General features: G+C 43.3%; 1 protein-coding gene across 4 annotated transcripts in view; it reads left to right on the plus strand.

Annotated features, from left to right (window-relative positions):
- Positions 1-16,680, plus strand: part of LOC125447444 (adhesion G protein-coupled receptor E2-like) — an 80,960-nt gene that overhangs the window by 49,653 nt on the left and 14,627 nt on the right. For all 4 annotated transcript variants that reach the window (XM_048521788.2, XM_048521787.2, XM_048521786.2 and 1 more), the window contains 4 exons: positions 1,976-2,187; positions 5,436-5,597; positions 9,024-9,227; positions 14,704-14,924. In XM_048521788.2, the coding sequence (XP_048377745.1) occupies positions 1,976-2,187; positions 5,436-5,597; positions 9,024-9,227; positions 14,704-14,924 (799 nt within the window). The remainder of the gene's footprint in view (positions 1-1,975; positions 2,188-5,435; positions 5,598-9,023; positions 9,228-14,703; positions 14,925-16,680) is intronic.

Consider the following 16,680-nt stretch of genomic DNA (forward strand, 5'->3'; position numbering starts at 1 on the left):
CCATCCCTAATTGCCCAGAGGGCAGTTAAGGGTCAACCACATTGCTGTGGGGCTGGAGCCACAATGGGTAAGGTGGCAGTTTCCTTCCCTCAAGGACATTAGAGAACCAGATGGGTTTTCCCAAAAATGGTCATCATTAGATCCATTAATTCCAGATTTTTTTTTATTTCAAATTTCACCACCTCTGGGATTTGAAACAGAACATTACCTGAGTTTCTGGAACAATAATCTAGTGATAATACCAACAGCCATTGCCTCCAGTTGCTACAGTATGTCTGATTTGCTGAGATTGAACCCAGACTCCGAAGCATCTGTGAATATCACAAACGTATGTACATTCCAAACATGATAATAATTTTCAGCACTACATGACCCCTCCTTACATTTGCAGGAGCTAACGCAGTTATCACATTAGAGGTGTCAAAGATCAGCAGCTGTCACATCATTTCACTTTAATACCTGGAAGAGGCTCTGGGCTTTTTCCGAGTACAAATACAGGGCCTCATATGAACATCATATTCTGATAACTGCATGACTTCCCCAGTTCTGTCTGCCTCTGAGAGGATCAATGTTCTCTGCATCCTCTCCAATAGCATCTCCTAACCAATTAAAGCATGATTACTTATCGCAACTGGCACCCTCATTGCTACCCCTCCGATCTCCAAAGATGGGCACTCATGATGCCAGTCCTTACTGCCTCAGGCACATTTTGCCCATTTAGAGTTTTACAGCACAGAAACCCATCATAATCACACCAGTTAGCAAGACCCTGTCTGTCGTTTTATTTTATTCATTCACGGGATGAGGATGTTTCTGGCTCGGCTAGAATTTATTGTCCATCCCTAATTGCCCAGAGAGTAGTTAAGAGTCAACCACGTTGCTGTGGGTCTGGAGTCACACGTAGACTAGACCAGACCAGGTGAGGATGGCAGTTTCCTTCCCGAAAGGACTTTAGTGACCAGATGGGGTTTTTGTAGAGATTGGAATGAGGTCAACAGGTGGAACCCATTGAAATGAGTTTCCTAATTGGGCCTGTTAATCTGGTCCAGTCAGGGAGCCCTGGCTGACTTAAAAGGGTTAATGTTAGAGATGTTGGACCATCTGAAAGCCTGGGTCAGTGCTATTGTCAAAAGCTGTGTATTTATAAAGATAGGGTGATTGGTGCTGGGATGCTGGCTTCTGAAGAGTTATTTCACCATCCAGCCTAGATCCATTTCTAGCACTTGACCCATAGCCTCAGGAACCTCCAGATAGTCCTGTAAATGCTTCTTAAATGTTGTGATGGGGTCCTTGGCTCCACTGCCCTCTCAGGCAGTCGTTTCTAGACACCCACCACCTCGCTTGGTGAAACATATTTCCTTTCAACCCTGCCCTGGCTGTTACTTTAAACCTCAGCTGGTTTGTGGCCCCCTCACTCAAGAGACAGCTCTTTCCCTAGCCACCCTAATAATCTTGTAGTCCTCAATCAGTTCCCGCCTTTAGCCTTCTCTGGAAAACAAACCCAGACTATTTAATCTCTCTTCCTTGCCGAATTGCTGCGGCCCCTTGCTACATCCTGGTGAATCTCCTCTGCACCCTCTCTAATACAAACATTTTGTTGCTATAGTGTGATGGCCGATACTCCCTGCTCCCTCCCAATCCTCAGCCAAGTTTGCCACGGCCTATCATGCCTGGATATAACTTGTTGCCAATTTTACCTGTTGCTGGTGTTGAATTTCAGCTCAGTGGTTTGCCTCTGAAGTGGAAGGTCATCTGTTTCAAATGCCACAGAGGTGCTAATATCTATGTGTACTCCCCTGTGCAATGCTTCCATATTTGTTGGTGCCATCTGGGGATAGAGATGATAAACCAAGACTCCTCCATTGAAATAAAAACCCAAGTTACGATTTTGTCAATGGATATCAGGAGTGGAAATTCAAAGCCGGTGATACCCTTAATAGATAAATGCTCTCTCTCTCACTCTCACTCATTCTAGGAGCAAGGAGCAGAAACCCAACCATTGCCTTTATTGTTCACAAGAACATGACAACATTTTTGGACAACAATACTGTGGTGAGGGAGAAGATCCCAGCCGCACCTGAACAAAAGACAGAGGTGTTGAATTCAGCAATCATAACGGCAGTGATAACCAGCAAGACAAGAGACTTTCCAACCCGCCCCATCAACTTCACCTTCAGCCATATCAGGGTTGGTTGCGCACTGTTTCACAATAGTTGCTCTTTCCAGTGTCACTTTTGCTTTGGGAATCATTTAAAAATTAGGGAGGTTTGCTAAAACTATGCATAGTATTAGTCAGGCCACAGCTAGAATACTGTGGGCTCCTCATCTGAGGAAAGGTAGACTGGCATTGCAGGGAATGTCCACTAGACTGATATAAGGCACGGAGGGACTATCTAATGAGGGGAGGCTGACTAGGCTTCAGCCTGCCCTCATTGGAGTTCAGAACAATGGGAAGTAAACTTTGTGAAACACACAAGTTTCTTCAAAGCCATGATGTGGAAAGGTTGTTTCCCCTTGTGGGAGAGCCAAGGAGCAGAGGGCACAATCTCAGGCTATTTAGGACACAGGGTGGTGAATCAGTGGAAATCTTTACCACAGTCATTAAGCATATTCAGGGCTGAGACAGAGAGACTTTTAGTCAGCGAGGGAATCAAGGGTTGTAGTGAAAAGGCAGGAAAGTTGGGTTGAGGATTATCAGAAAGCCATGATCTCTTTGAATGCCAGAGCAGACTCAGTGGGCTGAATGGCCTACTTACGCTCCAATGTCTTATGGTCTTATTGAATAATTGTGGTACAGAGGGAGCTATTTGGCCCCATTATGTCCATGCTATTTAACACAGTGATCAGCATGTAGCTGATAAAAAGAATTCTTCAAAATGGAATTAATGTCACCAAAGCCAGAGATTGAGGGAAGTTTGGCGAGTAGATGTTTTGGATTTGCTTCCACGCCCATTGCTAAATCCTAATGGATAGAAGCTTGACATCTGCTGTCTATTCTGGCCACCTCCAACCACACCTCTACCCGCATTTTGGCATCACAGTTGGTGGTGAGGAGTGGTCCAGGTGATACAGGAAGCCTACAGAAAGCAGCAAAGTGGGCCTGCTCGCTGTGGAATGGCCGCTAGTGATCCTGGACCATACCGTGTCCCAAAGGCAATTGATTTCAGGCATCTCAAATAGCCCCAACAGAGTCAGCACCACCTCTTGCTTTGCACTTTACCTCAATCCATGATTTGGGACAGGGGCAGAGTGAAGGCTACTGCCTAGGGAGAAGTTGAATTATACAATGAAAAAAATCCAATGATTTAATTTGAATAATTCAACTTTAATATCCCTGATTGTAAGCTGAACCTCTTTTCTACTCAAAGCTTGAGGCATTAGGCAAAACCGATAAGTTACCATGTGTTCAGCCTGCTTATTTGGCCCAGCTGCTGAGGCAGAATCTCACTATGAATGTTTATTTGATCCCCAAGAACTTCTGATAGATTCTCATCTGACTGGAGAATGTTTCAGTTGTTATGGAAAGGGTGACTAACCATGTTTGTATGACAATTTTGTGAGCTTTTAATCAGCTTATCTTTTTGTTAAAATGATTTTTCTTTATCTGTGGGTTTCAGCAAGATTTAAGATTTTTGATTCAATTAAATGTTTTTCCAATGTGAAAATGAATAGTTATGTTTGATTGGATGAGCCTTTAAGAGGGGGAGTTTCTTTGATGGAAATTTGATTAGCAGATTTTCTTTTATTTTAACTTCCTGAGCATCTCAAAGACTGACCTCTGTTATGTTAAGTCATTGGTTCTTGAGCTAATAGAAACTTGAAGGGTGTTTCAAAGCCGGAACAGAAGTCAGGACACTAAATCATTATGAAATACAGGATTTTCCCTACACACCCAGGTATCTGACATTCCACACTGTTGAGTGCAGGAAAAGTCTTTATCTGATGGATAAAGTACTCTAATACATATGATCCCTTAGATTGTACTGGCTAATTTAAAACTTTCTTACCTTTAATGGACAACGCCCAATGTTTAACGTTTTTAAGTAATAACATACTTAACATTTCAAATAACACTAAGATTGACAGTTAAAGTTAGCGAAGGCTTTTAAAAATAACTGTTAAGATGTTTGCAGTGCCACAACAGACTTCTCCTAACATTCACAAACTGATCTTCCAAGATTCCCACCTTCCTCCTGAATCCGCAGAATCAACTAAACTATTTGTGGCAGGCATTTAAACTGTGAATCCAACAACACCTCAGGTGCACGTTGGATTGTAATCTGCCGCTCTTACTAACCTGAGGGAAATGATGGGCAGGGTTGATGGCGTTATGGTACAAAACTGTAGCCCTAGACGCATGCCACATGGACCTTTGGAAACTGGTTTTCTCAGAATCAGGAGGAAAAATTACAATTGTCAATGCTCTCAGGAATCTGAACGATGGCTCAGTGGTTGGCACCGCTGCCTCAGAGCATCAGTGGCCCACTTGGGTGACGGTATGGAGTTTGCACTTTCTCCCCCGTGCCTGCATGGGTTTCCTCCAGGTGCTCCAGTTTCCTCCCACAGTCCAAAGATGTGCAGGTTAGGGTGGATTGGCCATGCTGAACTGCCCCCATAGTGCCCAGGGATGTGCAGGTTAGCTGGGTTAGCCATGGGGAATGCAGGATTACAGGGTTAAGGTAGGCCCGGGTAGGGATGCGCTTTAGAGTGTCGATGTGGACTCGATGGGCTGAACGGCATGCTTCCACACTGTCGGGATTCTATGATTTATGCAACACAGCAGTGTGTACTACCTCCGAGATGACCTGCACAAACTAGCCAATAATCCTCAAACTGCACTATCCTAACCCATGACCACTTCCATTTCGAAGGACAAGGACAGCCGATGGGAACACCACCCCCGGCATGTTCCAACCGAGCCACTCACCATCCTGACGCGGAAATAGATCGCTGTTCCTTCATGGCTGCTGGTCAAAATTCTGGATCTCCCCTTCATTAGCACTCCGTGCGTGTAACCATAGCACATGGACTGCAATGGCCCAAGAGGGCAGCTCACCACCACCTTCTCAAGGGGCAACTAGGGACAGGCAATAAATGCTGGAACTAGCTAGCGACACCAATGTCCTGTGCATGACTGAAATACAAATTGTGACCAACCACGAATAATGGGCATCATTGTGCCAACAACCCCATTGTTTTAAACAAAGCCTGACCATTTACACAGTCACCTGGCAAGAGGGGAGCTCTCAGTTAAATGCAGGTATTTAAAAGCTTTTTAAAGTAGGGACGGAGGGCAACAAGAGAGAACAACAAAGACCTGTTAAAATACAGCATGTAGGCTACAATAAAAACATGCCAAGTATCTAATTGCAAGAAGCGAAGGGGTGCTGAGAGTGGAATGTGCTTCCTGAAAGAGTCCCTTGTCTTTTTTACAGGCCAATGTAAACAATTCAATAATAAGATGCGTCTACTGGAATCGATCTCTGACTGGAATACCCTGGTCTCCCAATGGCTGCGAGCTGGTATCCTCAAATAAAACTCATACAGTGTGTCGGGCATTCCACCTCTCCAGCTTCGCCATCCTGATGGCATTGAAGGTACTACTGGTCAGGTTCATTCGCTCCATTGAAATAACAGGTCCCCTAGGCTGTGAAAGTGGCACGGTAGGCAGCCTGGGTCATGGAGCAGGCGGCCAAAGGAGACTGAGCAGCCGTGGGGCTGTGGCAAGGCAAGAGGGTAAGATAAAAGACCAAAGGAGGTGTATCCCACTGAGTGGGCAGTGCCAGCAGCTGGAAGCATTCTCAGAGAATTAAACTAAAATCTGTGCCTTTGTATAGCACCTGGCATGACCACAGGATATTCCATTTGTTCATGAAATACAAGCATAACTGGCAAGGCATTTATTGCCCTTGAGAAGGTGGCAGTGCCCAGCTACAACAGAGTGGTTTGCATGAAGAGTCAACTGTATTGCTATGGGTGTGGAGTCACACATAGGCCAGACGGGGTAGGGATGGCAGATTTCAGTAGCTGGAGAAATTCGGTGAAGCAGATGGGATTTCATGACAAGCTGCTCCTTACGAACAAGTCTAGCCTTTTGTTCCAGACTTATTAATTGCATTCAAATTCTCCAAACTACTGATCTCCAGAGCACTATACATTATACCTTGTACGATTAGTCTAATAACATGACCATTAAGCTACTGTCCCCAGGAGGTTCCAGCCTGCTTTCCAGCCAGCTAAGTGCTGTAATGTCAGAAAAATGGAAATTAATTTGACTAGCACAAGTGCAGTGTCATAAAGAGCAGAAAATCTGAAACAGAGATCGATATCAGCCAGGATGCTGAGGACAATCGGCTGCTCAGCTTTGAAAATGAACATGTCAATTACAAAGCAGATAATATCAAGATTAGGAAGTTCTGGTAAAATTGCTCTGAGCGAGAGCTCAATTATAGGTCACAGAATGATAGGATATTTAAGTTCATGAATTATATTCATGTTCAATGAGATTGTAGAGCCAGGCTGGTCTAAATCTGTCATAAATATTTGCCCTTCAACACAATACACTCCATTTAACTTTCAATGATGGTGAAAATTCACATTTACATATAGAGTTATAAACTAGAATTACCCATTAAAATACTGACTGATTACAATGTACCTGATTATAAATTTTACTCCAGCTACTTACTCTGAACTAAAGTACGACTGGAACAGTTCCTTATTTGCCACAATGTCAAGACAAAATCACATAATGCTCTCCCCACGTCTGCACTGTTTACCCTGGAGGCCACTTGCTTTACTTCCTTAACAAAGTCAAATCCCTAAAGTCAAGTTGTAGCCCCATTATTTGCTGGGTTTGAGGTGTTTACTTGGCCATTTAGTCAGCGAAACAGCAATAGGCCATTCAGCCCCTTGAGCCTGTTCTACCTTTCAACGAGATCATGGCCGATCTAAGGCCTACCGCAATGTGCCTGCCTTTGGCCCATATTCCTTAATACATTTGCTTCACAAAAATGTACCTATCTCAAATTTAAAATGAACAACTCATCCAGCGTCCACTGCTTTTTGTGGTAGACAGTTCCAAACATCTACCACTCTTTGTGTGTCGAAGTACTTCGTAACATCTCTCCCAAAAGGTCAGGCACTAATTCTCAGACTATTTTAGAATCTTCAATCAATGGAAATGGTTTACCTTTGCCTGCCCTGTCTTTCCCTGTTTTTAACAGATCACTCCCTAACATTCTAAAATCTAGAGAAAACAAGCCACATTTGTATAATCTCTCCTCAAAACTTAACCCCTGAAGTCCAGGCATCATTCTTAAAGACTTGCACTGTACTCCCTCCATGGACCGTCTGTTCTTCCTGAAGTGTGGTGCCCAGATGTGTTCACAGTGCTGTAAGTGTGATCTAACGAGGGTTTTGTATAGTTGCAACATACCTTCTGCATTTCCAATCCTCGGATAGAAAGGCCAACATTCCATTAACCTTCTTGATCAGTTTCTGCACCTGTTTGTGGAATTTGAAATACAAAGAGGACACACTCAGTAATTTATCACATTGCTTGTCTGTCTCTCCACAACTAACCTAAGGCCTTTGTTCTGAGGGTCCAATATTGGAGGTTGGCTACACAGGGAGCCTGGCTTGCCCTGAGTCTGTTTAGCGAAGACCCCGCTCTGAGATTAAGACCGATCTGCAACTTGACTTTCCCCACCTTGCTTCACCCAATAAAAAGCTATCAACTGCAGTTTTCTAAATTTCCAGTCGATCCACAACCCCCCCACCCTTCCACAGCGTCACAGCATTTTTTTTTGGGGTAACATTACTACCCACCACTTCCACAAAGAAATGGTACCAGACATCGTCCCTGAGATTTTAATTCATTGTTACGTCATGAATGTGCGTGCTGAATTCAAATGGACATGAAGCCATGTTACTGCAGTCTAGTGAGAACAGCAGATGGAGATAGAGAGCCATCCAGCGTGGAATCAGACTCTTTGGTCCAACCAGCCCATGCAGAACATTATCTTAAACTAAACTAGTCCCACCTGCCTGCTCCTGGCCCAAACCTTTCCTATTCATGTACTTATCCAAATGCCTTTTAAACATTATAATTTTACCTACATTCACCACTTCCGCAGGAAGTTCATTCCACACACAAACCACCCTCTGTGTAAAAATTTGCCTCCCATGTCTTTTTTTAAATCTCTCTCCTCTCACCTTAAAAATGCACTCCCTAGCTTTGAAATCCTACATCAAAGGGAAAAGACATCTCCCATTATTGATCAGTGATAATGGGAACTGCAGATGCTGGAGAATCCAAGATAACAAAGTGTGAAGCTGGATGAACACAGCAGGCCAAGCAGCATCTCAGGAGCACAAAAGCTGACGTTTCGGGCCTAGACCTTTCATCACAGATCATTAAGGGTCTAGGCCCGAAATGTCAGCTTTTGTGCTCCTGAGATACTGCTTGGCCTGCTGTGTTCATCCAGCTTCACACTTTGTTATCCCATTATTTATCTATTCCTGTACTCCTTGTAACTTTATAAATCTCTATCTATACCCCTCATTATTTTATAAAACTCGAGAAGGTCGCCTCTCACCCTCCTACACACCAATGGAAAAATGTCCCAGCCTATCCAGCCTTTCTTTATAACCCAACAACATCTGATAAGTCTCTTCTGAACCCTCTCCGGCTTTAATAATATCCTTCCACTGACTGGGGGAGGCGGGGGGCGACCAAAACTGAACACAATATTCCAAAGAGTGCTCAACGATGTCTTGTACAACATCAACATGGCTTCCCAACTCCTAAACTCAAAGGACTGATCAATGAAGAGAGTCAAATGATTGCTGCGTAAAATGCTTTGTGGGCCACCGTGCTCCATTGAAACACTTCAATCTGTTGCTGTTCTCTCCTACAAACAACTCACTGTATTTCTTTAGGATTCCAATCCTCACAAATACTCCCAACAGGGCTCAGGGAAATGGTCTCACTCATTAATCTCCCCTTCTTCTGTTCACAGGATCTCCCAGATGTGTTGGCGCTTAAAGTTATCACTTACATTGGATTAAGCATCTCCCTGGCCTGTCTGTTACTGACGATTGTCACATTTGCCACCTGCCAGTTGGTCAATGACACTAGACGCACCATCCATATTCACCTGTGCGTGAGTCTGCTCATCGCTGATTTTGTCTTCCTCGCTGGAATCTCCCAAACCAGAAATCGGGTAAGGAATCCTCATGATTTATTCCATTTGCGACACCGCACTGAAGGGAGGTGCCACAATAAACTGTTTGCTCATGTTCCTTCCAGCCACGCTCTTCAATCAGATATTTGATGGAAAAGATCCTCTATCCCACCATGGCATACTCTACATGTAGATATCATTCAGCCCTCCGAGTCAGTACCAGCTCTTTGAAGATTGACCCACTGAGTCCCATGACCCCCACCTCTTTCTCCATAATCCTGCAGTTTTAATCTTCCCCAATTATTTATCCAATTGCCTGCTTTCACCAGACTCCGAGGCAACATGACCATAATTCTTTCCGGAGTGAAAACTTTATACACCTCTTCATCTCTCCCTGGCCTCTGACAAAATGGTCTTAATTTGGCAACTTTTGCTATGGGAGTGGAAACAACTCCTTTCTGCTTATTCTGAAAGCCTTCATACTAAACCTCCCCATAACCCTTGCTGTCTTAAAAACTAACCCAGATTTTCCCATCTTTCCATGCAACTGATTTCCCTGGTATGTTTACTGCAGAAGGTAATGGTGCTGAAAGGCTTAAAGTACTAATCTCCAACCAATCTGATGAGGTGATAAGGAAAGACAAAGGGGAAAGGTCAAATATCTAAAGATTTAAAAGAGAGGACAGTTCTGTTATCCAAGTTCTCCTGACAATCTGATTGACAATGTCTATCTTGCTCAGGTAACTTGTTCCTGATTGCTGTCATGCAATCAATTACAACCTGCATAAAATGGAAGCCTCTCCTTATCATTGACATTCTTCCCTCCCAGTGTAGACCCTGTACTCCCAGACAGAGTAGGGCTTTCCAACAGCTATCTATCCATCCATTTAGTCATAGAGTCATAGAGATGTACAGCACGGAAACACACCCTTCAGTCCAACTTGTCCATGCTAACCACAAATTCTAAACTCATCCAGTCCCATTTGCCATAATTTGGCCCATGTCCCTGTAAATCCTTCCTATTCATATACCCATCCAGATGCCTTTTAAATGTTGCAACTGTACCAGCCTCCACCACTTCCTCTGGCAGCTCATTTCACACACACACCACCCTCTGCATGAAAATGATGCCCCTTAGGTCCCTTTTAAATCTTTTCCCACTCACCTTAAGCCTATACCCTTTAGCTTTGGATTCCCCCCACCCTGGGAAAAAGACCTTGGCTGCTCACCCCATTCAAGGGTCTTATGATACGTTGGCATTGCATCCTTCCGTAACCTGGTACCACCTGTGGTTGTCTGAAGGTTCAATCCAGCTGGATAAGAATACAGGCATGGACTATTTTCTAAATGGTGAGAAAATTCGTAAAGCAGAAGTACAAAGGGATCTGGAAGTGTTGGTCCAGGATTCTCTAAACGTTAACTTGCAGGTAGAGTCCGTGATTAAGAAAGCGAATGTAATGTTGTTGTTTATCTCAAGAGGTTTGGAATATAAAAACAGCGATGTGCTTCTAAGGCTTTATAAGGCTCTAGTTAGGCCCCATGTAGAATACCGTGTCCAATTTTGGGCCCCACACCTCAGGAAGGACATACTAGCCCTGGAGCGTGTCCAGCAGAGATTCACATGGATGATCCCTGGAATGGTAGGTTTAACGTATGATGAACGGCTAAGGATCCTGGAATTGTACTCATTAGGGTTTAGAAAGTTGAGGGGAGATCTAATAGAAACTTACAAGATAATGTATCTTCCAGAGGAAGTGGTGGAGGCTGGTACAGTTGCAACATTTAAAAGGCATCTGGATGGGTATATGAATAGGAAGGGTTTACAGGGACATGGGCCAAATTATTGCAAATGGGACTGGATGAGTTTAGAATTTGTGGTTAGCATGGACAATAACAAGAAGGGGTGGACGCTAGGAAGTTGTTTCCGTTAGCCGGGGAGACTAGGACCCGTGGGCACAGCCTTAAAATTAGAGGGGGTAAATTTAAAACTGAAATGAGACGACATTTCTTCAACCAGAGAATGGTGGGCTTGTGGAATTCATTGCCACGGACTGCAGTGGAGGCCAGAACATTGGATGCCTTCAAGACAGAGATCGACAAATTCTTGATCTCAGAAGGAATCAAGGGCTACGGGGAGAGTGCAGGGAAGTGGAGTTGAAATGTCCATCAGCCATGATTTAAATGGTGGAGTGGACTTGATGGGCCGAATGGCCTTACATCCACTCCTGTATCTTATGGTCTTATAAGGCACTGGTTTGATAAATCCATTTGGAATGCTCTCTTTTCTAAAGTGTTGCAACCCACAGTCCATCTTGAGGCACAACAACTGGAGTCCGAAGTTCCAGGAGAACCTTTCCTGAGCTTTGGAAGAAGGCTATGTGCTGGGCCAGGAATCCAGCCCAGGGTCAACGTCAGTGGGCTGTGGTTTCAGATAGGCCTAATTCATGATTTAGAATGGCTTACCCATCACCTTCTTGTTTATGTGCTCTGAGCCTTTCCACCGAAGTTCAGGGACTCCTGTAGCACTTTTACTCACTGTGATAATTACATATATTGCTTACTGAGACTTAAAAAGATGTCTAAAGGTTGCCTAGGTTACAACTCAAGCAGAACCACACGTAAACCTGTCTGCTCCCCTGCACTTGAGGTTAACTATTAAACTCAATCATTTTTATGGCCACCTTTTTAAAAAAAATTACTTCCCAGGCCTCCAAATGTTAGCTATTTATTAACTCAAATCATTTTGAGCACCAGTTTTTCACCCATTAATGTTGCACAATACCCTTGAAGTGGAATTTGGGATCATGTGGTAGAGGTGATTAATTACCTTCTTAGTTCATTGAAATGTTCAGATTTTGAATGATTTCAGACAGGGTAGTTAACATGGACCCAGTAACTCTGAGTATAGGAGTTGGGAAGATATGTTGAGGTTGTGCAGTACTTTTGTGAGGCCTCTTCTGGAGTACTGTGTCCAGTTCTGGTCACCCTGTTATAGGGAGGATATTATTAAGCTGGACGGGGTTCAGAATAGAGTTGGGATGTTGGCAGGTATGGAGGGTTTGAGTTATGAGCAGAAGCTGGGACTTCTTTCCCAGGAGTGTCAGAAGTTGAGGGGTGACCTTATAGATGTTTATGAAATCATGAGGGGCATAAATAAGGTGAATGGCAAGTGTCTTTTCCCTAGGATGGGGATTTCAAGACAAGGGGCCATATTTTTAAGTTGAGAGGAAAAAGATTTAAGAAGGACATGAGGGCAACCTTTTTACACAGAAGGTGGTTCTTGGGTGGAATGAACTTCCAGAAGAAATGATGGATTTGGGTATAGTTACAATGTTTAAAAGACAGTTTGGATAAATACTTGAATAGGAAAGGTCTGGAGGCTTATGGAACCGGAGCAGGCAGGCAGGACTAGTTTAGTTTGGGATTATGGTTGGCATGGACTAGTTGGACCAAAGGGCTTATTTAAATCATTCTACTGATCATCTCCAAAGATTAATCACAAATTGATCTGAGTGACCATAAGCTTTCAGTCCCCAATGAGTGAACCATTTATCATCGTAAGGCTAGAATGTATTGTATAGGTATACTATTATCTTCAGTAGATATGCCCACTAGACACAGGGACAGAATTAGGCCACTAGCCCTTTGAGTCTGTTCTGCCATTCAATGGGATCATGGCTAATTTGAGTATACCCTGGTGTGATTATCCCATTCTGAGCTGTTAACCCTGCTCTTCATACTATGATGACTTAGTGAACTTTCTAGGAATCATGAAAAGGGAACCATTCCCACGTAGAAGAGGATGGTGACAGTAAACCTACATTGTGGGGAGTGATTTTTTCAAAAAGCAGGCTCTTATAACAAAGTGGGCAGTGGTGAGAAGGCTTGTCCAGCAGTGTGTCAATATGTTTCCCCATGACTGCAGAGATCAAACAATTGTAATCAGTCTCATGAGACCATTGTGCCTTTAAGAGAAGTTAGTTCTGTTCTGTTTTCTTTGCTGAGAATGTTGCCGCAGTGCTTTCAGAAGCAGTGGGTAAACTTTCAGCTCCCGGAGTGTTTTTTACTTCAAATTAGACAAAAGAAGCATGAGTGGGTGGAGTCAGGCTCACACAGCCCCAGGGTTTTGGTTTTGCTTCCATTTAGGGTTTGAAGTTGGCTGTTAAAGCCGAGAGATACAGCTCTCTCTCTCTCTCTGCTGCAGAAGCCAAGCTTGAGTTCTCTCTCTGCTGTGAGTTTGTTTCTTTCAGTATTGTTTTCTCCTGGACTGGAAGGGAGATAGCATGTAAGGAATATCTGTTTTGCTGAATTTGCCTTTGCCAAGGATGTGTTTATGGGATGTTGCTATATTGGAACAGTTGATGATTAGAGGTAAAGCAATATATTATTTTGTTGAGTATTTCAGTTGTGTAAAAGTTATACCAAGTCCTCTTTTCATTGTTTGTCTTTTAACTGTGCTCTAAGAATAAGGTTCAAGCTGTACAGAATATTGATGTGACCACGTTTGGAAATCTGCATTCAGTTCTGGTCTCCCTGCTGTAAGAAAGAAGTTGTGAGACTTGAAAAGGTTCAGGGAAGATTTACAAGAATGTTGCCAGAGTTGGAGGGTTTGAACTATAGGGAAAAGGCCAAATAGGCTGGGGCTATTTTCCCTGGAGGGTCGGACGCTGAGGGATGACCTTACAGAGGTTTATAAAATCATGAGGGATGTGGATAGAGTAAATAGTCAAGGTCTTTTTCCTAGAATAAGAGAGTCCATATGTAGAGAGCATAGTTTTAAGGTCTAAGTCATTAGCACATTTCTGTTTATAGGAGCTTGTTGTGGGCAGATTTGCTGCCACCTGGCCTGGATTATGACAAGGATTATACAACAGAAGTGCATCATTGGCTGTAAAGTGCATTCAGACTGAAAGAAACAAACTCACAGCAGAGAGAGAACTCAAGCTTGTCTTCTGCAGCAGAGAGAGAGAGAGAGAGCTGTATCTCTCAGCTTCAACAGCCAACTCCAAACCCCAAATGGAAGCAAAACCAAAACCCTGGGGCTGTGTGAGCCTGACTCCACCTACTCATGCTTCTTTTGTCTAATTTGAAGAAAAAACACTCCGGGAGCTGAAAGTTTACCCACTGCTTCTGAAAGCACTGCGGCAACATTCTCAGCAAGGGAAACAGAACAGAACTAACCTCTCTTAAAGGCACAATGGTCTCATGAGACTGATTACAATTGTTTGATCCCTGCAGTCATGGGGAAACATATTGGCACACTGCTGGACAAGCCTTCTCACCACTGCCCTCTTTGTTTTAAGAGCCTGCTTTTTTTAAAAAATCACTCCCCACAATGTAGGTTTACTGTCGCCATTCTCTTCTACGTGGGAATGGTTCCCTTTTCATGATTCCTAGAAAGTTCACTGAGTCATCATAGTATCCTGTGCTACACAAATAAAAGTTCTTCCTAACTTTTCTAACCCTCGTCCCATTCACTAGAATTCTGAACTGACACCCTGTCTCCTCTGTTTAGGTATTGTGTGGAATTATCGCAGGTATTCTCCACTACTCCTTTCTCGCAGTCTTTGCCTGGATGTTCCTGGAAGGAATCCAACTTTACTTGATGGTGCAAGTGGTTTTTGTCCCAAAGGTTCCTCTCAAGCAATACATGCTTTGGGTTGGCTATGGGCTTCCAGCTTTGATCGTTGCAATTTCAGCAGCAGTAAACCATGAAGGCTATGGCACCGAATCAGCGTGAGTTTATGTTTTTAAGTTCTTCTCGAGATGGGAATGCATTTACTTTGATTTGTGAAATAGGGTCAGGGAAGATTTACAAGAATGTTGCCAGAGTTGGAGGGTTTGAACTATAGGGAAAAGGCCAAATAGGCTGGGGCTATTTTCCCTGGAGGGTCGGACGCTGAGGGATGACCTTACAGAGGTCATTACCCGTCTCTTGTTACATCCAAAGCATGTTTAAACATGACTATTATTCTGCTGCTTATCTCCTGGAAACATTGATTCCTCACTGTGGGGAGTCATTAGTTCATTAGACATTCAGTGAGTCTCTGACAGCTTGACCCAATTGGCTATTATTTGTAGGGGATTCCCAACATTGTGTGTGCCAGTACATCCTGAACAACAGACAAGAGTAACATACCACACCCAGACTCCAGTCAGACGCACAAGGCTGTAGACAGGAGTGGGGACCCAATGACTGACCCCTCCTGACTATGGGAAATGGGTCCTGACACCAGTTTTAGCACCTTCTGGGGTCTAACTCAGATGGTGTGGAGATGTCAGAGTTGGACTGGGATGGACAAAGTTGGAAGTCGCTTGTTGAAGGAGCAGGGCTCTGAAAGTTTGTGATTTCAAATAAACCTGTTGGACTATAGCCGGGTGTCATGTCACTTTCTGACTAATTCAGATGAGACATGCTTTTGTTCTCAGAAAGAGTGCTTGTGATTTTCCTCAGCCATAGATGCCTTCAGAATGTGATGATGAAATTTTTGTAGTAATGGTAACCTTTTTGAAAGCAGTCAGCAGTTTTGTAAGCTGTTTCCTATAGCCATAAATGGTGTGTAATCCAAATCAACAGAAAGCTATTAGAGAATGAGTGAGTCTTACAACAGTTCAACAGCTTCCATGATACTTTCCTGTGCTTTATGATTTGCCCAGTTAAATTCAAATCCATTAGTAACTCACTCTCAGATTTAACTGGAAAAATTCTACACAATTAATCAGTTAATTCTGATTACACACCATTTATGGCTACAGGAAACAGCTTACAAAACTGCTGACTGGTTTCAAAAAGGTTACCATTACTACAAAAATGTCATCATCAAATTCTGAAGGCATCTATGGCTGAGGAAAATCACAAGCTCTCTTTCTGAGAACAAAAGCATGTCTCATCTGAATGTCTCATTAGGAATTACCACACAGAGGTACAAATTCATACTTGAATACACACATTGTATTGGAAGATACTGGACAATTATAACCATGTAGATCCTTTGTAGACACTGTTATAAAGAGAGGTTAAGGGAACTATGGGGGACTGGGATGAAGTGATGTTAAAATGGTTAACTTTCAGGATGGTTTTGAAAACTGGAGGTAAATTACAATGGGATGTAGCCTGGATTCTGAGGTGCAAGACTGTTATAGCAGAGTGGAGAACACAGCAGAGGAATTGGATAGTTGCTGGGCTTGAATCCAAACGTTCAAGTCAATATCCTGACAGCATCAGTTTGAACTTTACCATTGCAGTTTTTAGAGTTATGAATTCAGTCTGAAATTGAACGTTTACAGTGACCATGAGACTCTTGAATGTTGTTCTAAAAATCCGACTAGTTCACTAATTTTGGGAAGGAAATCTGCTTTCCAGATTCACGGCTATATAACTGAAATAGCCTGCCAAGTCATTAGTTTCACAAACAGTTAGGGTCAGGCAACAAATGCTAACCTGCAAACATAAGAAATGGGAGCAGCTGGAGAGCCAGCGGCCTGTCCCCGA

This window comes from Stegostoma tigrinum, chromosome 35, assembly GCF_030684315.1.
Source record: "Stegostoma tigrinum isolate sSteTig4 chromosome 35, sSteTig4.hap1, whole genome shotgun sequence".
Lineage (NCBI taxonomy): Eukaryota > Metazoa > Chordata > Chondrichthyes > Orectolobiformes > Stegostomatidae > Stegostoma > Stegostoma tigrinum.